The sequence below is a fragment of the Chiroxiphia lanceolata genome, chromosome 3, assembly GCF_009829145.1.
Source record: "Chiroxiphia lanceolata isolate bChiLan1 chromosome 3, bChiLan1.pri, whole genome shotgun sequence".
In the NCBI taxonomy this organism is placed as follows: Eukaryota; Metazoa; Chordata; class Aves; order Passeriformes; family Pipridae; genus Chiroxiphia; species Chiroxiphia lanceolata.
In genome coordinates, this window is record NC_045639.1 from 7,374,043 (window position 1) to 7,390,911 (window position 16,869).

Below are 16,869 nucleotides of genomic sequence, written 5' to 3' on the forward strand. Positions count from 1 at the left end.
GCAACTCCTTGTGACTTCCAGTAAGCGTGATACTGTGCAGGAGTTAGAGGAAAAGTTTTGAAACTCCTTCATAAATGCTTCTACCTGTTCCAGGGAGTCTTTTGGCATCCTCACAGCTCTCCAGAATGGGAGACTTGTTTCATTACTAGTCAATTATAAATGACAATGTCATTTCCCTTAACATTAGCATTAAAATAGTGAAAAAGAAAACACAAAGAAAGTGAATTTTCGTTCCACTGGCTTTATCTAGGGGGTATTTCCCATAAACTTCCCTTTTCCTTTTCTATTTTTTTTAAGAAATATAAAAAAAAGTTTGTTAAATGGAAAAAAAAGTAGTGACCTTTGTTTTCACAACAAATATTCTTTCCTGTCCACTTTGCCCTTCTTCACCACTCCCAACACTACTGGCTTTTCAGCTAAAACTCATTCTGAAGCATAGGAGTGTAAGCAATTCTTTCCTGGGGAAAAAGAGGAGTTCATTGCCCTGACAACAATATAATCTGTTTTAAAACAACAATAAAACCATAAAGTCACTCTTAAAGCCACCTCTGTCAACACATAATTTATTGGCAGTCATTTCCAGAGAACTATTACAAACGGTAATAACAGAGAGGAAAACAATTTCAAACACAAAGTGTTGTGGAAAATACACCCTAATGCATTAAATAATGCTTTTGATATTCATAAACAATGATCATTATGTTATGTTTACTTTACAGCAGAATAAAAGATATTGCTGTGAAGTTGTTCTTTTTCATAAAAGTGCAGAATATTCACTGAGTTGGATTTGAAAACAAGCACAACAGAGGAAAAACACATTATTGGGAAACACAATATGCACAAACACTTAACTTTGGGGTATAATCTGAAAAGAAATCGGTTGCAGAAATTGCTTTCCTTTAACAGCCTTGATCAAGACAGTCCTCCCAGATAGTGCCACTCAGTGTTGACTTTGGGCAAGGGCCAGAAGAAATGCCTCCCTGATGTCACTGAGGGAGCCACTCCTGAGCAGGACTGATACTGCTCCATCTACTCCACATTTCGTGAGATATTCGTGTGCACTTTCTTTGCTAACTCCCCCTCACTGTACCTCAAAATAATGTGACATATTTTGCTTATCTCTGGACTTCCTTAAGGAAGTAGCAAGTTTTGTAATGTAAAAAAACCCCATAATTCTCTATCCAAACCAGCGTTCATCCTTCCAGACATAACTTCCTCATCCAGTGCAAGCTATTTCTTTTTAAATCCCATATGAGCTACGTTATCATGTCTTAACATATGGTAAAAACAAATGGGAAATGTTCTTATACCATCAGAGAGACCGAAGTCTAACTCTGTCTAGTGGAAGATTGCACCTCTGCTGGCAATATGCTTACAGAATTTAGAATTTCAGATTAGATACCACTGTTTTTTCTGCCAAGAACCATCTTCCTCAAATGAGGCAGATGGTACATTCAAGCAACAGGATTCAAAAGGTATTCAGCTCCCTTTACATGGAAAGAAACAAAAGATGGGAGACAACACAGCTTATTTATCATTTGAACATCTGACAGGGTAACAGGTAAAACATAACCTTGTACTAAGCCTTCACTAATGGAAATCTTTTACTAATGTTCAATAGTTTCCTTCTTTCTTGGCATGTAGCATTAAAGAGACTGTAAGAGATGCAATCTCACAGCATCAACAACCCCACTAGTAAGCAGGCAGAAAAAGGTGAAAGTAAGGCTAAGCACGGACAGAACTCTAGAGTTAAACTCACTCCAACTGTCAGGCTGTATCCCCAGCTGTCAGCTATCCATTTACAGCATGAGAAACACATACACAGATGACAGACCCCAAAACATTTCTTGCCATAGGTACAGTAGCATGACCAAAGGTTGAAATGCTATTTAAAGCACAGCTCTTTTTGCACTTGTGACAAACTTTGATGTGCAAGTGCAATCAACCTTAAATGCAAAACTCTGAAGCAGGAGAGAACTGTCAAATCTATTCTTCTCAAAATTGCATGTATAAAAGCTGTAAATATCTGTAGTATTAAGAGCACACAGTGAAATGTAAGATAAAAAAATTTGCAGATGTTTTGAAATATTGATTGAGATCAAGGGCATGAAATAAATGAGGAGCATGAAAAACAGATACTCAGAAAAATTAAGGAAAAGGCAATCGAGGAGGAATGGAGAAGACATTAATGAAGACAGATAGTAGATGGAAGAAGCCAGAAAACACAGCCAAAATGGAAATCAGAAGGCAGAGCTGCAATTATAGTTTTCATCCACCTACCACATAACATAGAAATATTTAATTTCCTCACTTTCCAAAGGAAATGTATGTACAGGATAGCAGAGACCCACAAAAAGCAAGCACTCAAGTAATAATTATTATTGCTAGGATGTGTGTACACAGTCTATGGCATTCCTTTAGAGGCTCAAAGGTCCCTTTTGTCTATTGATTGAAAAAAAAGGAAACAAAAAAGGATTTTATCAATATTCATTACCCTCTTATTTTGAATGTATCTAAATGTATTTGGATTTCAACACCTAGTCAGATGCATAATTAGCCAAATGGCTTCTTCACTTGAACTGAATGTTAATTTCCAGATTTCCGAAGGGATATGCAAACTGCTTTGAAGAATTGATGGGATGAGTGTCAGTTGAGTATTTATTTCTTTTTCACAGTACTTAGAAAATGCAGTTCCTGAATCAGATCCAACCTTGCTCCTTCTAGAAAACACAAGCTCAATTTTTGTGCAATTCTCTTTGTCTGGCAAAATTGCACATCGGATATCATTCAAACTGTACAACTGAAGGGTGTCAAACTGTGATCGCTGGCAGGAAGCATCCCAAATGTTAGGGGCATGATTTTCCTTTAAGAGACCTATATGAGTAGTTGTAAGAACAAGAGTTCTATACACAGTCTGCTCAGCACAGTCTACTTTCACTGAGGTATATAGCAGTACACGAATGTCACCTAATGAAGGTTTAATACTTCCCATATTTTCATGGAGTAAGTAAACCAGATCAGCTAACTCAGTTTGAAATTTACAGGACAATCGCACTCCGTTTGAAAAAACCAAGTCATTTACATCTGAAGTCCAGTTAAGTGAAATCTGAATCAAATCATCTTTCAAGAGCTGGTGATTTAAATAAGCATCATCATCCACTGCAGAAATCAAAATGCTCATTATGTCGTGGCAAATTCTTTGAGTGACGTGCTTGTCATAGGTAAATATTGTGAGTAAACCATCTTCAGCAGAACACAGAAGATTAATACTCTGTCCAGCAAAGCCAACTTGAATCTCCTTTATAGAGTCAATAGGAACCTCACAAAGCAGTGCCAAGGAACTCTGGCAGGTGTCTTGTTCAGCTGATGAAACAACATACAGAATGGAGCTGAACAAAAGCAAGCAAGCAGGATCTGGGTCAGGTTTTTTGCAATTGCCAACAGCAAGCCAGTAGATACCTTTCAACTCCTCCATCCTAACAGAAATCTGAGGTAAAGCACAGGTCAAAAATTCCAATACTTTTTCCAGGGAACAGACTTGAAGTTTCAAAAAGACATCAGGAAAATGCACAAAGTTCTGTCTTAACACAAAAGTCTTTTCCAGCTCTTCATTTTTACTACAGTATGTAAATCCTTCAAGGGGTTTTCTCATACAGGCATCTGAGATCTCTGTGCTCACACACACTGTGACAGCCTCTTGCACAGGAGACACAGTCTGAATAACATTTTCAGTATGAGCTTTGGTGTCATCAGTAGTGTGGGACATGTCTTGATTCACATCTGACTTGAAGAACACATTTACTTGCAAGTTCCTTATAAATGGCAGATTTTTATTAATGATACTGCTTGTGCACACCTCTCATTTCTGTCACACAAACTTCCCAACTCCTTGATTTGTTTGGAAACCACTCCATGTTGTTTGTTTTCGTTTGGGACCCCCCACTGTTTGGAGCAGCTGACTACTGGTATTTTTGCAAAGGCAGGAGAGCTTACTGACAAGAGACCCCAAACTGGTAGTGTGTTCTAGTCTCGCATCAAAATGAGAAGCTATTGACTTAAAAGGGGTCAAATCAAAGGATTTTTGTGTTGGAAGCTGAGAATTACTAGACTGGTCTTCAACTGTCGGGTACACTGCATTTAATGGGCTGTTTCCTTTATAAGTTTTTGTTTCAGAATGCATATTAGACTGAGGAAAGAGAAGGCATGATACACTGTTAAAGCCAGTCTGCTCATTAGCACCCATTAAGGATCCTACAGGAGACAGCTGTTTCGAGTGGGAACAATCAGATTCAGTTCTTGAGCTGTCACAATCTGAAGAAGTAATTATTTTATCGTCAAAATGACTGAAATTTTCAACCTTGCGGAGTGAGTAAGCCACATTATTAAAGTCAGGATTTTGTAAAGAAGTAGATAAACATTCTGATAAGAAACATTTTTACTCTTTAAAGTATTAGTATTTTTAGAGTGAATTAAACTACTTTTAATGTCAATGACAAGCAAAGCTCTCCTGTTCCGAATTACTCCTTTCATTCTGAAATGCCTTCTCTGATGTAAAAGAGGAGGAGATTCTTCCAGAACTGGAAAATAAATCCAGCATCTCTGTATATGCCTTCTGTTTCTTATGGTCTCTTACTCCTGTGTTTTCTCCACGCAACTCAGAAGCACAATTGGCATCTTTAGACAGAAATGGAAAGCCATAGTGTGGCTGCCACTGTTGACTTTTCTGCTAAAAATTTCAAAAGAAGAAAACAGAAACATCCTTGTAAAATCTTCTTAAATTGAGGACTGATTTTGATTAGGTTTGAACAATCATTCAAAATTGGTACAATCTCTCAAAATGAGAAAGACAAAATTCAACAGAAGTGATTGAGATCTGATTCAGGAATGGTTGATCTTCCCAGCCCACCATTGCTTTTTCTTTGTACAGTATCCATTTCACTTGGTTTATATTTGCTTTCCTCAAAAACCACAGGAAAGTCAAAGGGTAATGCAGAAACTTATAAGCCCTTTCAGTATTTTCCCACACATACACAAAAAAGTAACCCTATACTAGTCAAGAGAGTGTAAAAAGTCCAACACAGCTTAAAAATGATAGTGTAAAAGTCCAAAAAAGTCCAAATTTGAAGTGCTGCAGCCCTCCCACTGTCAAGGTTTAATCCATAAAGGTATTTAGGATTTACTCACCAAAACAAGTAAATAACTGTGTTTCAAGGAACAGTTAAAAAAGCAAATATGGTAGGAGGTGTCTAAGCCTCACTTTAAAAATATATAAATACAGTGTACGAATCCTCCATGACAGGATTCAGGCAAACTTGCCTAGTTGTTTGTGCTAATATTATAGATACCATTACAGCATATCATTGTGAGTCAAAAATGTCAAGTATATGCTGAATTCAGACAATCTCTCCTCAATAAACGTTTTTCTCCTCTAAAAATAAGGAAAGGGATACTGTTCCAAATTAAGAATAATGACAAAACAAGGGAGAGAGATCCACAATAACACCACACCTTCAAATAAGGAAAAAGCTAGATCAAATCTGAAAAAAAAAATCACTTTCATTCCAGCTGGGAAAATGCTCTGCCGTGTCTGTTAGCCATTAATCTTGTTGTGAATTCAAAATTCTAATTATGCAGCTAAACATTAAGAATTTTAATTACAGGGCATGCCATAATTTACCATTTCATTCTCTCAAATTATGACCCACCTCATACTTCAGCTTCCGTTGAACAGTGTCGTTATTAAGCCTCTCATTATCCTAAGCACAAAAAGGTACAGGCGATTATCAAAAGAGTGCCTTTCTTGTATAAGTTCATTTAAAAGTATTCTGAGGAAGAGACAGTCCTTCTAATAGACAAAAATAACAATTTTCTTATCAATATTTATGAAAACCACTGGCTTAGAAGTCAATCAACCCAGTCTTTGGATCAATCAGATCATCAGTTTTTGAATGGGCATTTGTTTACATGTATAAAGTTCCATTCAGATTAACATTCATTTTTATCAACACATTTTTTCCTGACATAAAATGAAGATTTTTATTTTATCTGAAAACTTCCTATTGCCATTTACACATTATTCCCTGCCAAAAACGTCACAGAATACAACATAAACCAGCTGCTGGAAATAAAAAGATGATCAAAATCTAAAAACTGATATCCCTGATTTACTGTTTACTTTTTTGGTAAATTAAAACTAAGTAAACATAGGAAAACATAAAAATTATTGAAAAACAAAACTAAATCAGTGGTTTCACATAGTACATTAAAGGTCAGGATTTCCTACCCGTCTCTACTCACCTTTAAACTTTCTGTAGACAAGGTCACACTAACATTGTTATCCTCAGCTTTATGATGAATATTCTGGAGCCTTCTCTGCACTTCTTGTTCAATAAAGGCATTTATCCTTCAAGATACAGAAGAAAATGTGTATGTGCAAAAAGAGTGTATTTTATATAAAAGTTAAGACAGACTAAAGAGCTCTTTGAAATGCTTCTAATACTAAGTACTGCACAACTCTTAATTAGCAGGCTTAATGTTAAACCAGTTTTATCCCTCTGTAAGGAACACAGACTTTTGAGTGGGTGTTTCTCCAACAGGCAAAGGTTAGCAATTTATTATCACAATTAGGCAAATTATTGGACCCCAGGTTAAGCCACTGCTATGTGTACAGTTCTACATATAAGTGGCAGTGGGACTAAGAGTGATGAAGGAGAACAAGAAGGCTGGGGTTGCATCTTCAGTAACTTCACGGTTTGTATTTATCACTGCTGTGATATCAGCAACTTGGGCTAACAAAGGTTTGGTTTTCAAACAGAAGGAACGTTCCAAGAGTTGATTATCAACAACTGCACGTGTAAATGTAACAAGAACAGATGAAACAGATTTTAGTGATACCAGGCAGCTGCCCTATTAAAAAAGGTTTAGGATAATTTAATTTACTTTGTTGCCTTAAGTGTATATGAAGCAAAACCATATAGACAAGTAACTGTAAACACAAAAACAACTTAAATACATTTTAGCCTACAGTTTCCCAACCCTCTATTCTAAAACAAACTGCACAGGAACAACAGATTAGGTTGTTGGTCATTTATAGTAGAATACAGCACACAAATTCTATTTCCAGACTAGTTCTTCAGTAATTACATCGGCTTGGCTTCGCGAACGAAGATTTGGGAAGGGCTCTACCCACGTTTGTTACAAGCATGCTGGTGGCTAAAAAGGTCAATACAAGACAGGCACGTCTGGTTGCAAAAGGCACAGCAGAAAGACTCCTTAGGTGGTAAATTCAGCAAGGCACGATTCTTTCTGCGTTCTTTTCTCCTCAAGAGTGATCCTGCGTGCTTTCTCAAAGGCATCAGCAGCGTTATAGATGATGTGTCTCCAGAGCTCCCGACTGGAGGCCAGAGTAGACCAGTTATGTTGATCAATATGGCCAAGGCTGAGATGTTGTTTCAGGGAGTCCTTGTATCTTCTCTTCGGGGCTCCTCTCATGCGGCAGCCAGTGGTAAGTTCACCATAAACCAAGATCTTAGGGAGGCGGTGGTCCTTCATCCTTGAGACGTGCCCTGCCCATCGCAGCTGTGTTCTCAGCAACATGGCCTCACTACTCATAACTGCTGCCTGTTCTAGAACAGACGTGTTAGTCACATAATCTGACCAGTGGATGTTTAGGATTGTACGAAGGCAGCGTTGATGAAAGCGTTCTAGGAGTCACAGGTGGTGGCGGTAGATGACCCATGATTCGGATCCATATAAGAGAGTAGACAGCACTATGGCTCTGTAAACACTAAACTTTGTACTTTTCTTCAGGTGTTTATTTCGCCAAACTCTTTTATGAAGCTTTCCCAAGGCACTATATGCCTTTGCTAACCTGTTGTCAATCTCTCCGTCAATCTTACCATCTGAGGAGATGAGGTTACCTAGGTAATTAAACTGCTGGACTGATTTGAGCTCTGATTGGCCAATGGTGATACGGGGATGATGGAAGACTTCCTGAGGTGCTGGTTGATAGAGAACTTCTGTCTTGTTTAAGCTGACTTCCAGCCCAAAGAGCTCAGCAGCATCTGCAAAGCAGGATGTTAAATGCTGCAGAGCTGCTTCTGTGTGGGCGACAAGGGCGGCGTCATCAGCATAAAGCAACACTTTCAGACTCTTTTCAGTACTAGCTGTGTAGTCCAAGACTCAGCTATTCAGTTCATCACACAACAACCGGTGAAGTATGAATTGGATACTGCCCTCACTTTAGGAGAAACCCTTAAGGCCATACAGCAGGTGAAAATCGGCAAGGCAGCTGGGGTTGACGGAATTCCACCTGAAGTCTGGAAACATGGGGGCCTTGCACTCCATGCTAAATTTCACGAGTTTGTATTGCACTGTTGGGAACTAGGTGAACTACCATCAGTACAATTACAGTACTTAAATAAAACCAGAACGGTCTTTCAAAATATTTCTTTTCAAAAGCTTTTGCTTGTATTCCTACCAAAACACTGCAGGAAGCAGGTTACCTACCTGTCATCAACCAGAGGAGCAGAGGGTGGCTGTGGCTTTGTTGGGCCGCTAGGGGAAGTGCTATGGGAGAGTCTCTCTTCCAGTGTTCCATGGTTTCCTTTCTGAGCACCATCACCCTCGTATATTTTTTGCTTCAGCTGCTGAATTTCCTGGTCCAGGCTACAAAAAAAGATCTTAAGATGTAATTTGCTTTGGTTTAGAGTTGATTTTCATAGTTCTGAAGGGAAGTAATGTACTTAAACTGTACATGTATGTAAGATTAGTAGGTATTAATATTTATGAAGGTCTAAAATCATAATAGTTCTTTAAGCATATTTAGAAAGGAAAAGAGGCAGCTTAAAACCATGTTCCAACAGCATTATTAAGTTGAATAAAACAACTTCAGTAACTTCCAGTGCAAAAGGTACCTAACTCACCACATTAAATATTAATTCTTAAGACCTAACCTATCTATTGGAATCACTTGAATAAATGTTCCTCTTTCCAGAACTCTATCAGTGACCTCATTTATTACCTTCCAGTGTGAAGTAAATGAGGACATGAAGGGGAAAAAAATTAAAAACTTGAAATACTAAGCACTAATACAAAACCCCAAAGAATACCTAAGACACTGATATGGCAAAACATATTGTAAGGAAATCTTTAAAATTCTGTACTATATATATAAATTTTATTTTCCAGTTATTCCATCTGTATATATATTTTGAAAATTTACTTGTAAAAAAAACATCTAGTACTTATTTTATATGCACCTAATAAATCATCTTTTGAATGATTTCTTGCTTTTCCTAACAAATAAATTTAATTCCAGCCACATTTATGCACAGAATACAATATGTAAAATTAGGTACCCTTTTTTTGACTGAAAATGTCTGAGGCATTTTGTATGAAATAAAAAGCACTTCTTGCTTTATCAGTTAGCCTTTATTTATCAGTTAGTCAAAATAAACTATATGATAATAAAGTAATCTGCAGAACACCCTTTTCACTTGCAATGTACCTGAGATTAGATTAGTAACACAGTAATAAACTCCCCCATTTTCATTACAATTTTTGTCTCTAAAGGTTATTGTTTTTCTAGAGATTACTTAAAAATCAAATAATAAAAGAGAAGAAATTCCTGCAAAAACAGGGGAAACTATGCAAAGCTGGGATTCTACCACTTCGCCTACAATTGTATATATCCAAATTGAAGTACAGTGCTACAACTACTTGATTCCATCCTGGGGGTTAAAAGAAAATTAAAGAGATTATGAATGCTGAGGCTTAGGCTGAATTGTTACTTCATTTGTAGAGTACTTTTTGCAGCACTGCCAAAAGCCATCTGTTTCTTTTGATTAGCAGCAAAACAATCTTGTGTCCCGAGGGGAAGTGGATGGGAGATGGTTGCTGGGTATAGGAGCGTGTTTGCATCTATGGAAAATCAATTTAACCACAAAAATCAGAATTACATTAAAGGAACAAAGCTTATCTCTTGGTTTGTAAACATCCTAATATGAAAAGATATCACTTTTTATAGTTATGAGTTTAGTCAGTCTTGTGATGCATCCACCAGTAAGAACTGTAAACTGCACCTTGCCACTTGTGAGTGATGCATCCCATTGCCTCAAAGATGACTCTAAAGTTGCTTTATGTTCATTCTATTGCCCCAAACCTCTGCCAGTAAAGACAAAATGTGTATGCAATATCCCAATATAAGTTCACTTCAAATTATCTTTTTGTGGGTCATCCCTGTAGATGAAAGAATTTGAGCTTATACAGGATTCAAACTGAAAAAAAAAAACAAAAACATTTTATCCAGGTATGATGAAATTATAGTCTTGTAGCATATCAAATGAATATTGCACTTAAACATTTTTAGAGACTTAACACTGAACTAGAGCATATCATCACATAATGGGATCTAGATAAACAATAAGAAACATATATAATTCATATGCTTACTATGGCATCATGTACTGTGCAGCGTAAACTCAAACACAAGAGCAATAAGTGACCTGAAATGTTTAACACACTATCACATATTTCAAGATTTTTCTTCTGCCTCAACATTCACAAAAACATTCTGAATTGAATTATTCAGGCCCATGGGCTATTCACTGAAAGACTTCAAAGTTTTATTTAGCTTGTACAACAGAACTTTGAAGTAAACAAGAAAAAAACAAGGAAAAAAAAATATTTTTTCACTTCCTTGGTGTCTTTTCCAAAACTCAGTCTCCTAGCTTTCAGTATACTTTTTCACTTATCACACAACCCAGCAATCTCTTGAGGGCTAACTAAGCTGTCTATTTTTGTGGAACCTCCAGTTGTTTATGGCTCACTTTAGTCAAGTGAGATGCTTAGTGTAGAAAATGAGATTTTATGTCCAAGACAATTATGGAAAATAATGGCAATATCCACTACAAAATGATAAATCAGTATTGAAAATGTTTAACTAAAATCCAAACAATGTAGCTATAAATGTTGAAAAAGTCATCTCTACACAGTGTACTGAAAGCAACTATTCTCTTCTGATAATGGTTTAACTGGAAAGCAATACAGAAGAGCTCTTCAATATGGCTATAGGCAAGTTTGTTTTCATAGGTTTTTTTTAAATCAAGCCATCTGTTTCAAGGGCTTATGAAGGAGGATTCACATAATCATGAAATATTAAAAAGCAAATGACAAATGGTACCTCAAGAAAAAACCACTTCATTGTTTCACCAATATTCACAGGTTTTAAAGCTTCAGTATTAGTAAATCAGATAAAACATTTAAAAATGACAATTCTGCCCTCTTTCTGTACTGCAGGGACTTAAATGCATTAATCCCAGTGGACTTTCACTCAGGCCAGAAATGAAACAAAAGATTATTTTCCTCTTCTTCCATACAGAAAGATCCTTCCCTACCTGAATCACTTTTGTCTGAGCTTCCCATACTTGGGCTGAACGTCATGTTACCAGATATCATGTGTATAACTGATGACATTGCTTCTGTACCTAGAAGGAGTTATCATCACACAGGGGCAGTATTAAAGCCTCTGTGTATTTTCCAATAACCTTCAAAAGCATCATCAAACTTTACATAGATATATGGCTATTTATTTTTATTTAACCCTGAAACCAGTAACAAAAAAATTAAATATTACCCCTGTTTACTCTGAATACCAGAAGTGTTCCAGAAGTACATCACTAGTTAGAGAGACAGTTGGCAGGTCTACTGTAACTATTTGTTTCCAAACCTGAACAAAATCTGACTTGTTACTAATAAAGAACAAAATGCTATACAGAAATATTTTAAGAGAAAAAAAGTTGTTAGATGGTCCGTTTTTTGTAAGGGCAGAACATAAGGTTGTCTGAGCTTTGTAAAACAATTTAAAGTACTGTTCTGGCTAATACAAATAATATCCTGCTGAGGACAGGATAAGTCTCTGAACACAAGAGAAATCGATGAGTGAGCAAGAATCCTTTGAAAAACAACGCAGAGTTTCAATTCTGGGTAAACTACTTGAAACTCACAAAGAAACTCAAATACTGGGACACAGAACAAGTCATGCTCTCAACATCTAAAGTATAAAATGATTCACCTTCTCTGGGTAGGTTCTAATCAATGGAAGCCACCATAGGACTCACCGTTCTCGGTCTTGCTCGAGGGCTTTCTGCTGAGCCTCCAGACTGGCCTGCAGCCCTGCCTGCTCACTGCAGCTGTTGTTCAGGGTGGCCAGCTTCTGTCTCTGCTCTTCGATTTCAAAGTCTATCGTCGAACGACGCTGCAAAGCTGAATGCCTCCTTTCTAACTTAGCAACAGCCTGCTCCAGAGCCTCTCTCTGCTGCTTTTCCCTTGATTCAAGGATTTCTTTTTCCTTTTTCCGAACCTTTTCCTGACGAGCTACATTGGCTGTGAATTCAAAGGTTTCTTGAAGCTGCTCCAGCTGATTTGTGCTGGCTCTATATTGGGCAAGCTTCTCTTCTTTTTCTTCTATTTCTTTCTCTATTTGATAGAGAGTATTATCTAACCCTAACAAGCCCTTATCAAGGACTTCAGAAGCTCTTTGTTTTTCTTCCAGCAGAGCTGGCAAATGATTACTCTTCAGGTACTCAAGCTGGCATACTTTAGATTGGAGCCTGTACTCCACTGGCTTTATCTTGTCAACTTCTTCAGTCCTGAGTATGGATCCACAGAGTTTTCATCATTCTCCCTTGGGATTAAATGTTCTTCATGTGCAAATTTTAAGTGCTCCAGAGCTCCTTTTTCATCTGCTATTTCCTTTTCTAGGTGATCCATTTGCTGAACTAAATCTTTTTCCAAAATAGTCAACCGTTCCAGTTGTTTCCTTTTGAACTCTACAAAATCATGCTGTGCTTTTTCTAAATCCTCTAGGTTTTCATCACCTTCAGAGCGGGCTTCCTGTGACTTTCAATAGAGATTCTCTAATATCTTCAAGGTCTCTTCTCTCTTCTTCAACTCTCTGCACATCCCCTCTCTTCAGGAGGGTCTATCATGACCTGTTTCTCTCGAAGTTGTTCCTCTAGATGAGCCACAAGCATCACCTGTTCTCTTTCCTGTTCTTCAAGTCTTTTTTTTTCTGACTCCAGCGTAAACATATTGCTCATCTTTTTTCCTTTTAAGTCTTTCTAGTTCACGAAAAATCTGCATTTTCTCTGCTTTTTCATTATGATTAAGCTCTTGTAGTCGCTGCAACTCCTCTTTGACCCGGCAAAAATTTTCTCCTGATGCTTTTTTCTTTGAAGCTCTATCTCCTGTTGTTCCCGTAATCTCTCTTCTTCAATTCTCTTTTTCAGCCAGCAAATCCTTTAACCTGCTCTCAATGTGAACACTTCTCCGTTTCAGACTCTTCCTCCTGTTTTCGAATTTGCAGCTGAACTATCTCTGTCTCTTTCCGCTGTGACTCTACTTCTTGCTTCATTCTTACGAGTTCTGCTTTGTCAGATCTTGTTTTCTTCCATCTCTTCTATTTGTTTCCTGCAGTAAAACATTTGCACGAAGTTAAAAAGGTTTGGTCTAGGATTTTCCTGTATATATAACCCATTTCTTTCTTTAATAGTTTTGTTTTGCCACAGGTTGAGATCTTACACTGCTTGGAAGTGACTCAATGCATGAAACAAATGGAAAAGACAATCATGTAGTCTGTGTCAACATAAAAGTTGTGGATATATAAAGTTATAGGAAGACACGCTACATAGCACTTTTGTTAGTAGAAAATTAAGACTTTATTAGTTCTGCCAAATCTAATAAAAATATTGATAGAGCACATCCATGCACACAGTGAAGAATAATATAGATTTTATATATCATTCTCATACACACAAACTTGTATAAAAGGACTTGATCAGCAATTTGCCTTACCAAATTTAAGCCAACAGATGAATTAAAACAATGCCTTCTCTGATCTCGACTGAATTATCGATAAACAGATTATAACATATAAAACAAATTACTACGTCCTGTGTAATCTCTCTTTTAAAGGTTCTAAGCGCATTCCAAATATGGACAGACTTGAAGGCCCCATTGTCCCCACAATACAAGTAGAGACAACCTGCAAGTCAGTTGGTTATTTTGTGAGAAGTTAGTCAGATAAATTAAATCACAAGCAAACCAATTTCAGCACAATCTGAATTCAAATCCCATCAATATAACAAAAGGGATAAATATCAGTGATCCTATGTTGCATCAATTGCTGAGCAGCATTTTTTAGTGCTTCCGAGTTTCAGGGGTTTCTGAGTTTAATTCACCTAGTCCAACTATATAAAGAGCTCTTTCAAAATGGAACAAGCCATCTAGGGCTGAGATGGCAGAATGGTTTTCAGTGTATGAATCTAATCAGTGCTGGAATCTGCAACAAGGTCCAAGCTATCACCTCCAAAATCTTAGCAGATATGAGTGCCAAAATAGTCAGCTCAGTTTGCCAGCTGACAACAATGCTTTCCTCTGTACTTCAAACTGATATCCAAATAATGGTCTGATAAGCATTATTAGTATGTCCGTTCCACATCACAGGTTTATGTAAGAGAAGCAGAGTGCAACATGTGAGCTTTTGCTATCTCGAATTAATCTAAAGGCAGCTAAACAAAAAAAAAAAACAACAAACCAAACTCAATAAAGAATGTAATTTGCTGTTCTTTAAAACAACACCACAAAAATTAAGAACAAAGGTAATATATTAGATTTGTATAATCTATCCTCCTCATATCTTTGTGTTCCAGAGTTTCTTTGCTTATAAAAATCACAATTAGCTACAGTTCAGCTATTCAGGGTCCTCTGCTTGCTGAGTAACATCGTGATCCCAAAGCAGTGATTTAAATGAGTCTATAATGTGTACATACAGATACACATAAATACCGCAGAGAATAATGTTACCTTTTACTTTCTAATTTTTCAAGCTCCTCTCGTTGTTGTCTCTCAAATTCTAGCCTGATTTAAAAAAAAAGAATACAGTTAAAAGGTTATTTCTTGAATGTCACAAAAGTAGGAAGATATGATGCAGTTCAGTCTCTGTTTAGAAGATGATAACAATGATACAAAGAAGTTTCATAAAACTACTTTCTACAAGAACAGAAAATAGTTTCCTTCATTAGGGTTACAAATTAGATATCATGCTGTCCTGACATGAGTATAAACAGAAAAATAAATTAATTTCTGGGGAAAAAATGAATTTAAAAGGGAAAGTTGAAGAGACATAAAAATGATTAGCATAGCCTCTTGAGTTAACTACATGCAGACATGGTAATCAATATATAGAAATTTAATTTCTCTACCTTAGACAGATCGGTCCTTTTACAGGGAAAAGACTGCCATGGGAGGCAGGGGGAAACAGAGCATCAGTTGAGAAAGAATTGATACAAAAAATATATTAGCAGTACAGAATACTTCAAAATCAACAACAGTTTGTTTTATTAGAGGTTAAATTGGTTAGAATCATAGAACATTCATCACATTACAGTTCAGAAGTAAAACTTAAATATTATTCTTTCTAAGCACATTTTTCAGATGCCAGTGATAGTTCAAATTATGTTCATCATCCTATGATTTATTAATTTGGTCATTTTCAGAGAAGGGAAAGCGCTACAAAACTACAAGTGGATGCTTTGTAGTTCTTCCTATTCCTTCCAAGAAAAAGAAAATTCCAAAACATTCCTAGGATGTAATCAGTGGGGTTGAAAAAATCCCACAGTGAAACATTTAAGCACTGAACAGAATTAAAATCCATTTATTTAAAATATTTTGAGATTTTAATGTATTTAGTTTGATAAGGATCTGACTAATCATGGAGAGCATTTTATGTAATTTTTAATATCAGCTTTTATTACAGTTGTACGGAAATATTTTTCTTATTTTAATTTCCTTTGAAAGATTTACTTAAGGAAGTTATTCCCAATAAATATTAAAAATGGCAGAGAGAACCTATATATGAACTAAATTATTCAACGAAATACACAAATATTAATTTATTTCAGGCTTGTTACAGTTTAAGGATGTGGAGGTTAGTGAAACAGACCATAAACACTGAAAAAATGCAAGACTGCACCACAAGTTGACTTCAAGTTTTTGACAAACTTCAATTTAAGACAACATGATCTCAATTATATAGACAGGTTTTTAAAAATAAAGTATTTTTGATACTTCTTTCTAAAATCATAGAAATACCTATAACAAAAGAAAATGCCCTTGGAAATATGCAAAAAGTACACCAATAATCTAACATTTATTAAGCTATTTTAATGAACTTTGATTCCCAACATGCTCAAGAGGCATCTTTCTAGTAGCTGCAATATTGGAGAATGATCAGTTCAGCAAATTCCATTTTTCCCTAGCTCTCACAATTCCTTTTAAAAAAATGCCTTCTACAATCCCTGAGAGATCAGCCAAGGTAAATTTTTATACACAACTCCAGCTATTCAGAGCTTTCATGTAACTGTCTCGTCAAGAGTCTTTTCACATTTGCATTAAACCAAGATGGGCACTCCACAGCACAAGGAGCGATGATGATAACTTAGTATTTTTAATTTGATCACAACTCCTGCAGCAGCAATGAAAACCCTCAAAATGTTGGAAGAGAACAGAAATAAATCTTAGGGGGCCTTCAGAAAGCAAAAACTTAATTCAGTGGTTACCATGTGCTTTGGTTTTTCCCTCCCCCTTTTTTTTTTAAGCTATACCTCAAAAGTTCTCAAAACTATACCTCAAAAGTCCAAAATAATACAGATCCCAGTCAATACAGCTCTGATTTGTGCAAGTACAGGTGTCCTTTGGGCACTGTCAGACATTGACCGTCTTTGCTTAGACAGTTGGCAAAGAATGATTTAAGTGTATTCCCACGCTTGGTTAAGCCATAATGAAGTAAAATGTTTCAGATCAGGTAAC

At 36.5% G+C, this 16,869-nt stretch overlaps 2 protein-coding genes across 2 annotated transcripts in view; both read right to left on the bottom strand.

Moving 5' to 3' along the window:
- Positions 1–16,869, bottom strand: part of KIF16B (kinesin family member 16B) — a 133,412-nt gene that overhangs the window by 45,054 nt on the left and 71,489 nt on the right. The window contains 13 exon segments of the mRNA XM_032682679.1: positions 5,706–5,756; positions 6,298–6,403; positions 8,509–8,667; positions 12,120–12,651; positions 12,654–12,897; positions 12,899–12,979; positions 12,981–13,085; positions 13,087–13,211; positions 13,214–13,278; positions 13,280–13,341; positions 13,343–13,442; positions 13,444–13,470; positions 14,866–14,919. Coding sequence (XP_032538570.1) covers positions 5,706–5,756; positions 6,298–6,403; positions 8,509–8,667; positions 12,120–12,651; positions 12,654–12,897; positions 12,899–12,979; positions 12,981–13,085; positions 13,087–13,211; positions 13,214–13,278; positions 13,280–13,341; positions 13,343–13,442; positions 13,444–13,470; positions 14,866–14,919 — 1,711 coding nt within the window.
- On the bottom strand, positions 537–3,907 carry LOC116784259. The gene has a single exon (XM_032682677.1). The coding sequence runs from the start codon at positions 3,764–3,766 to the stop codon at positions 2,531–2,533; it is 1,236 nt and encodes a 411-aa protein (XP_032538568.1). The 5' UTR covers positions 3,767–3,907; the 3' UTR covers positions 537–2,530.

Excerpts from the sequence above, each read along its gene's own strand:
- LOC116784259 (XM_032682677.1), bottom strand. The coding sequence starts at position 3,766 with ATGTCCCACACTACTGATGACACCAAAGCTCATACTGAAAATGTTATT.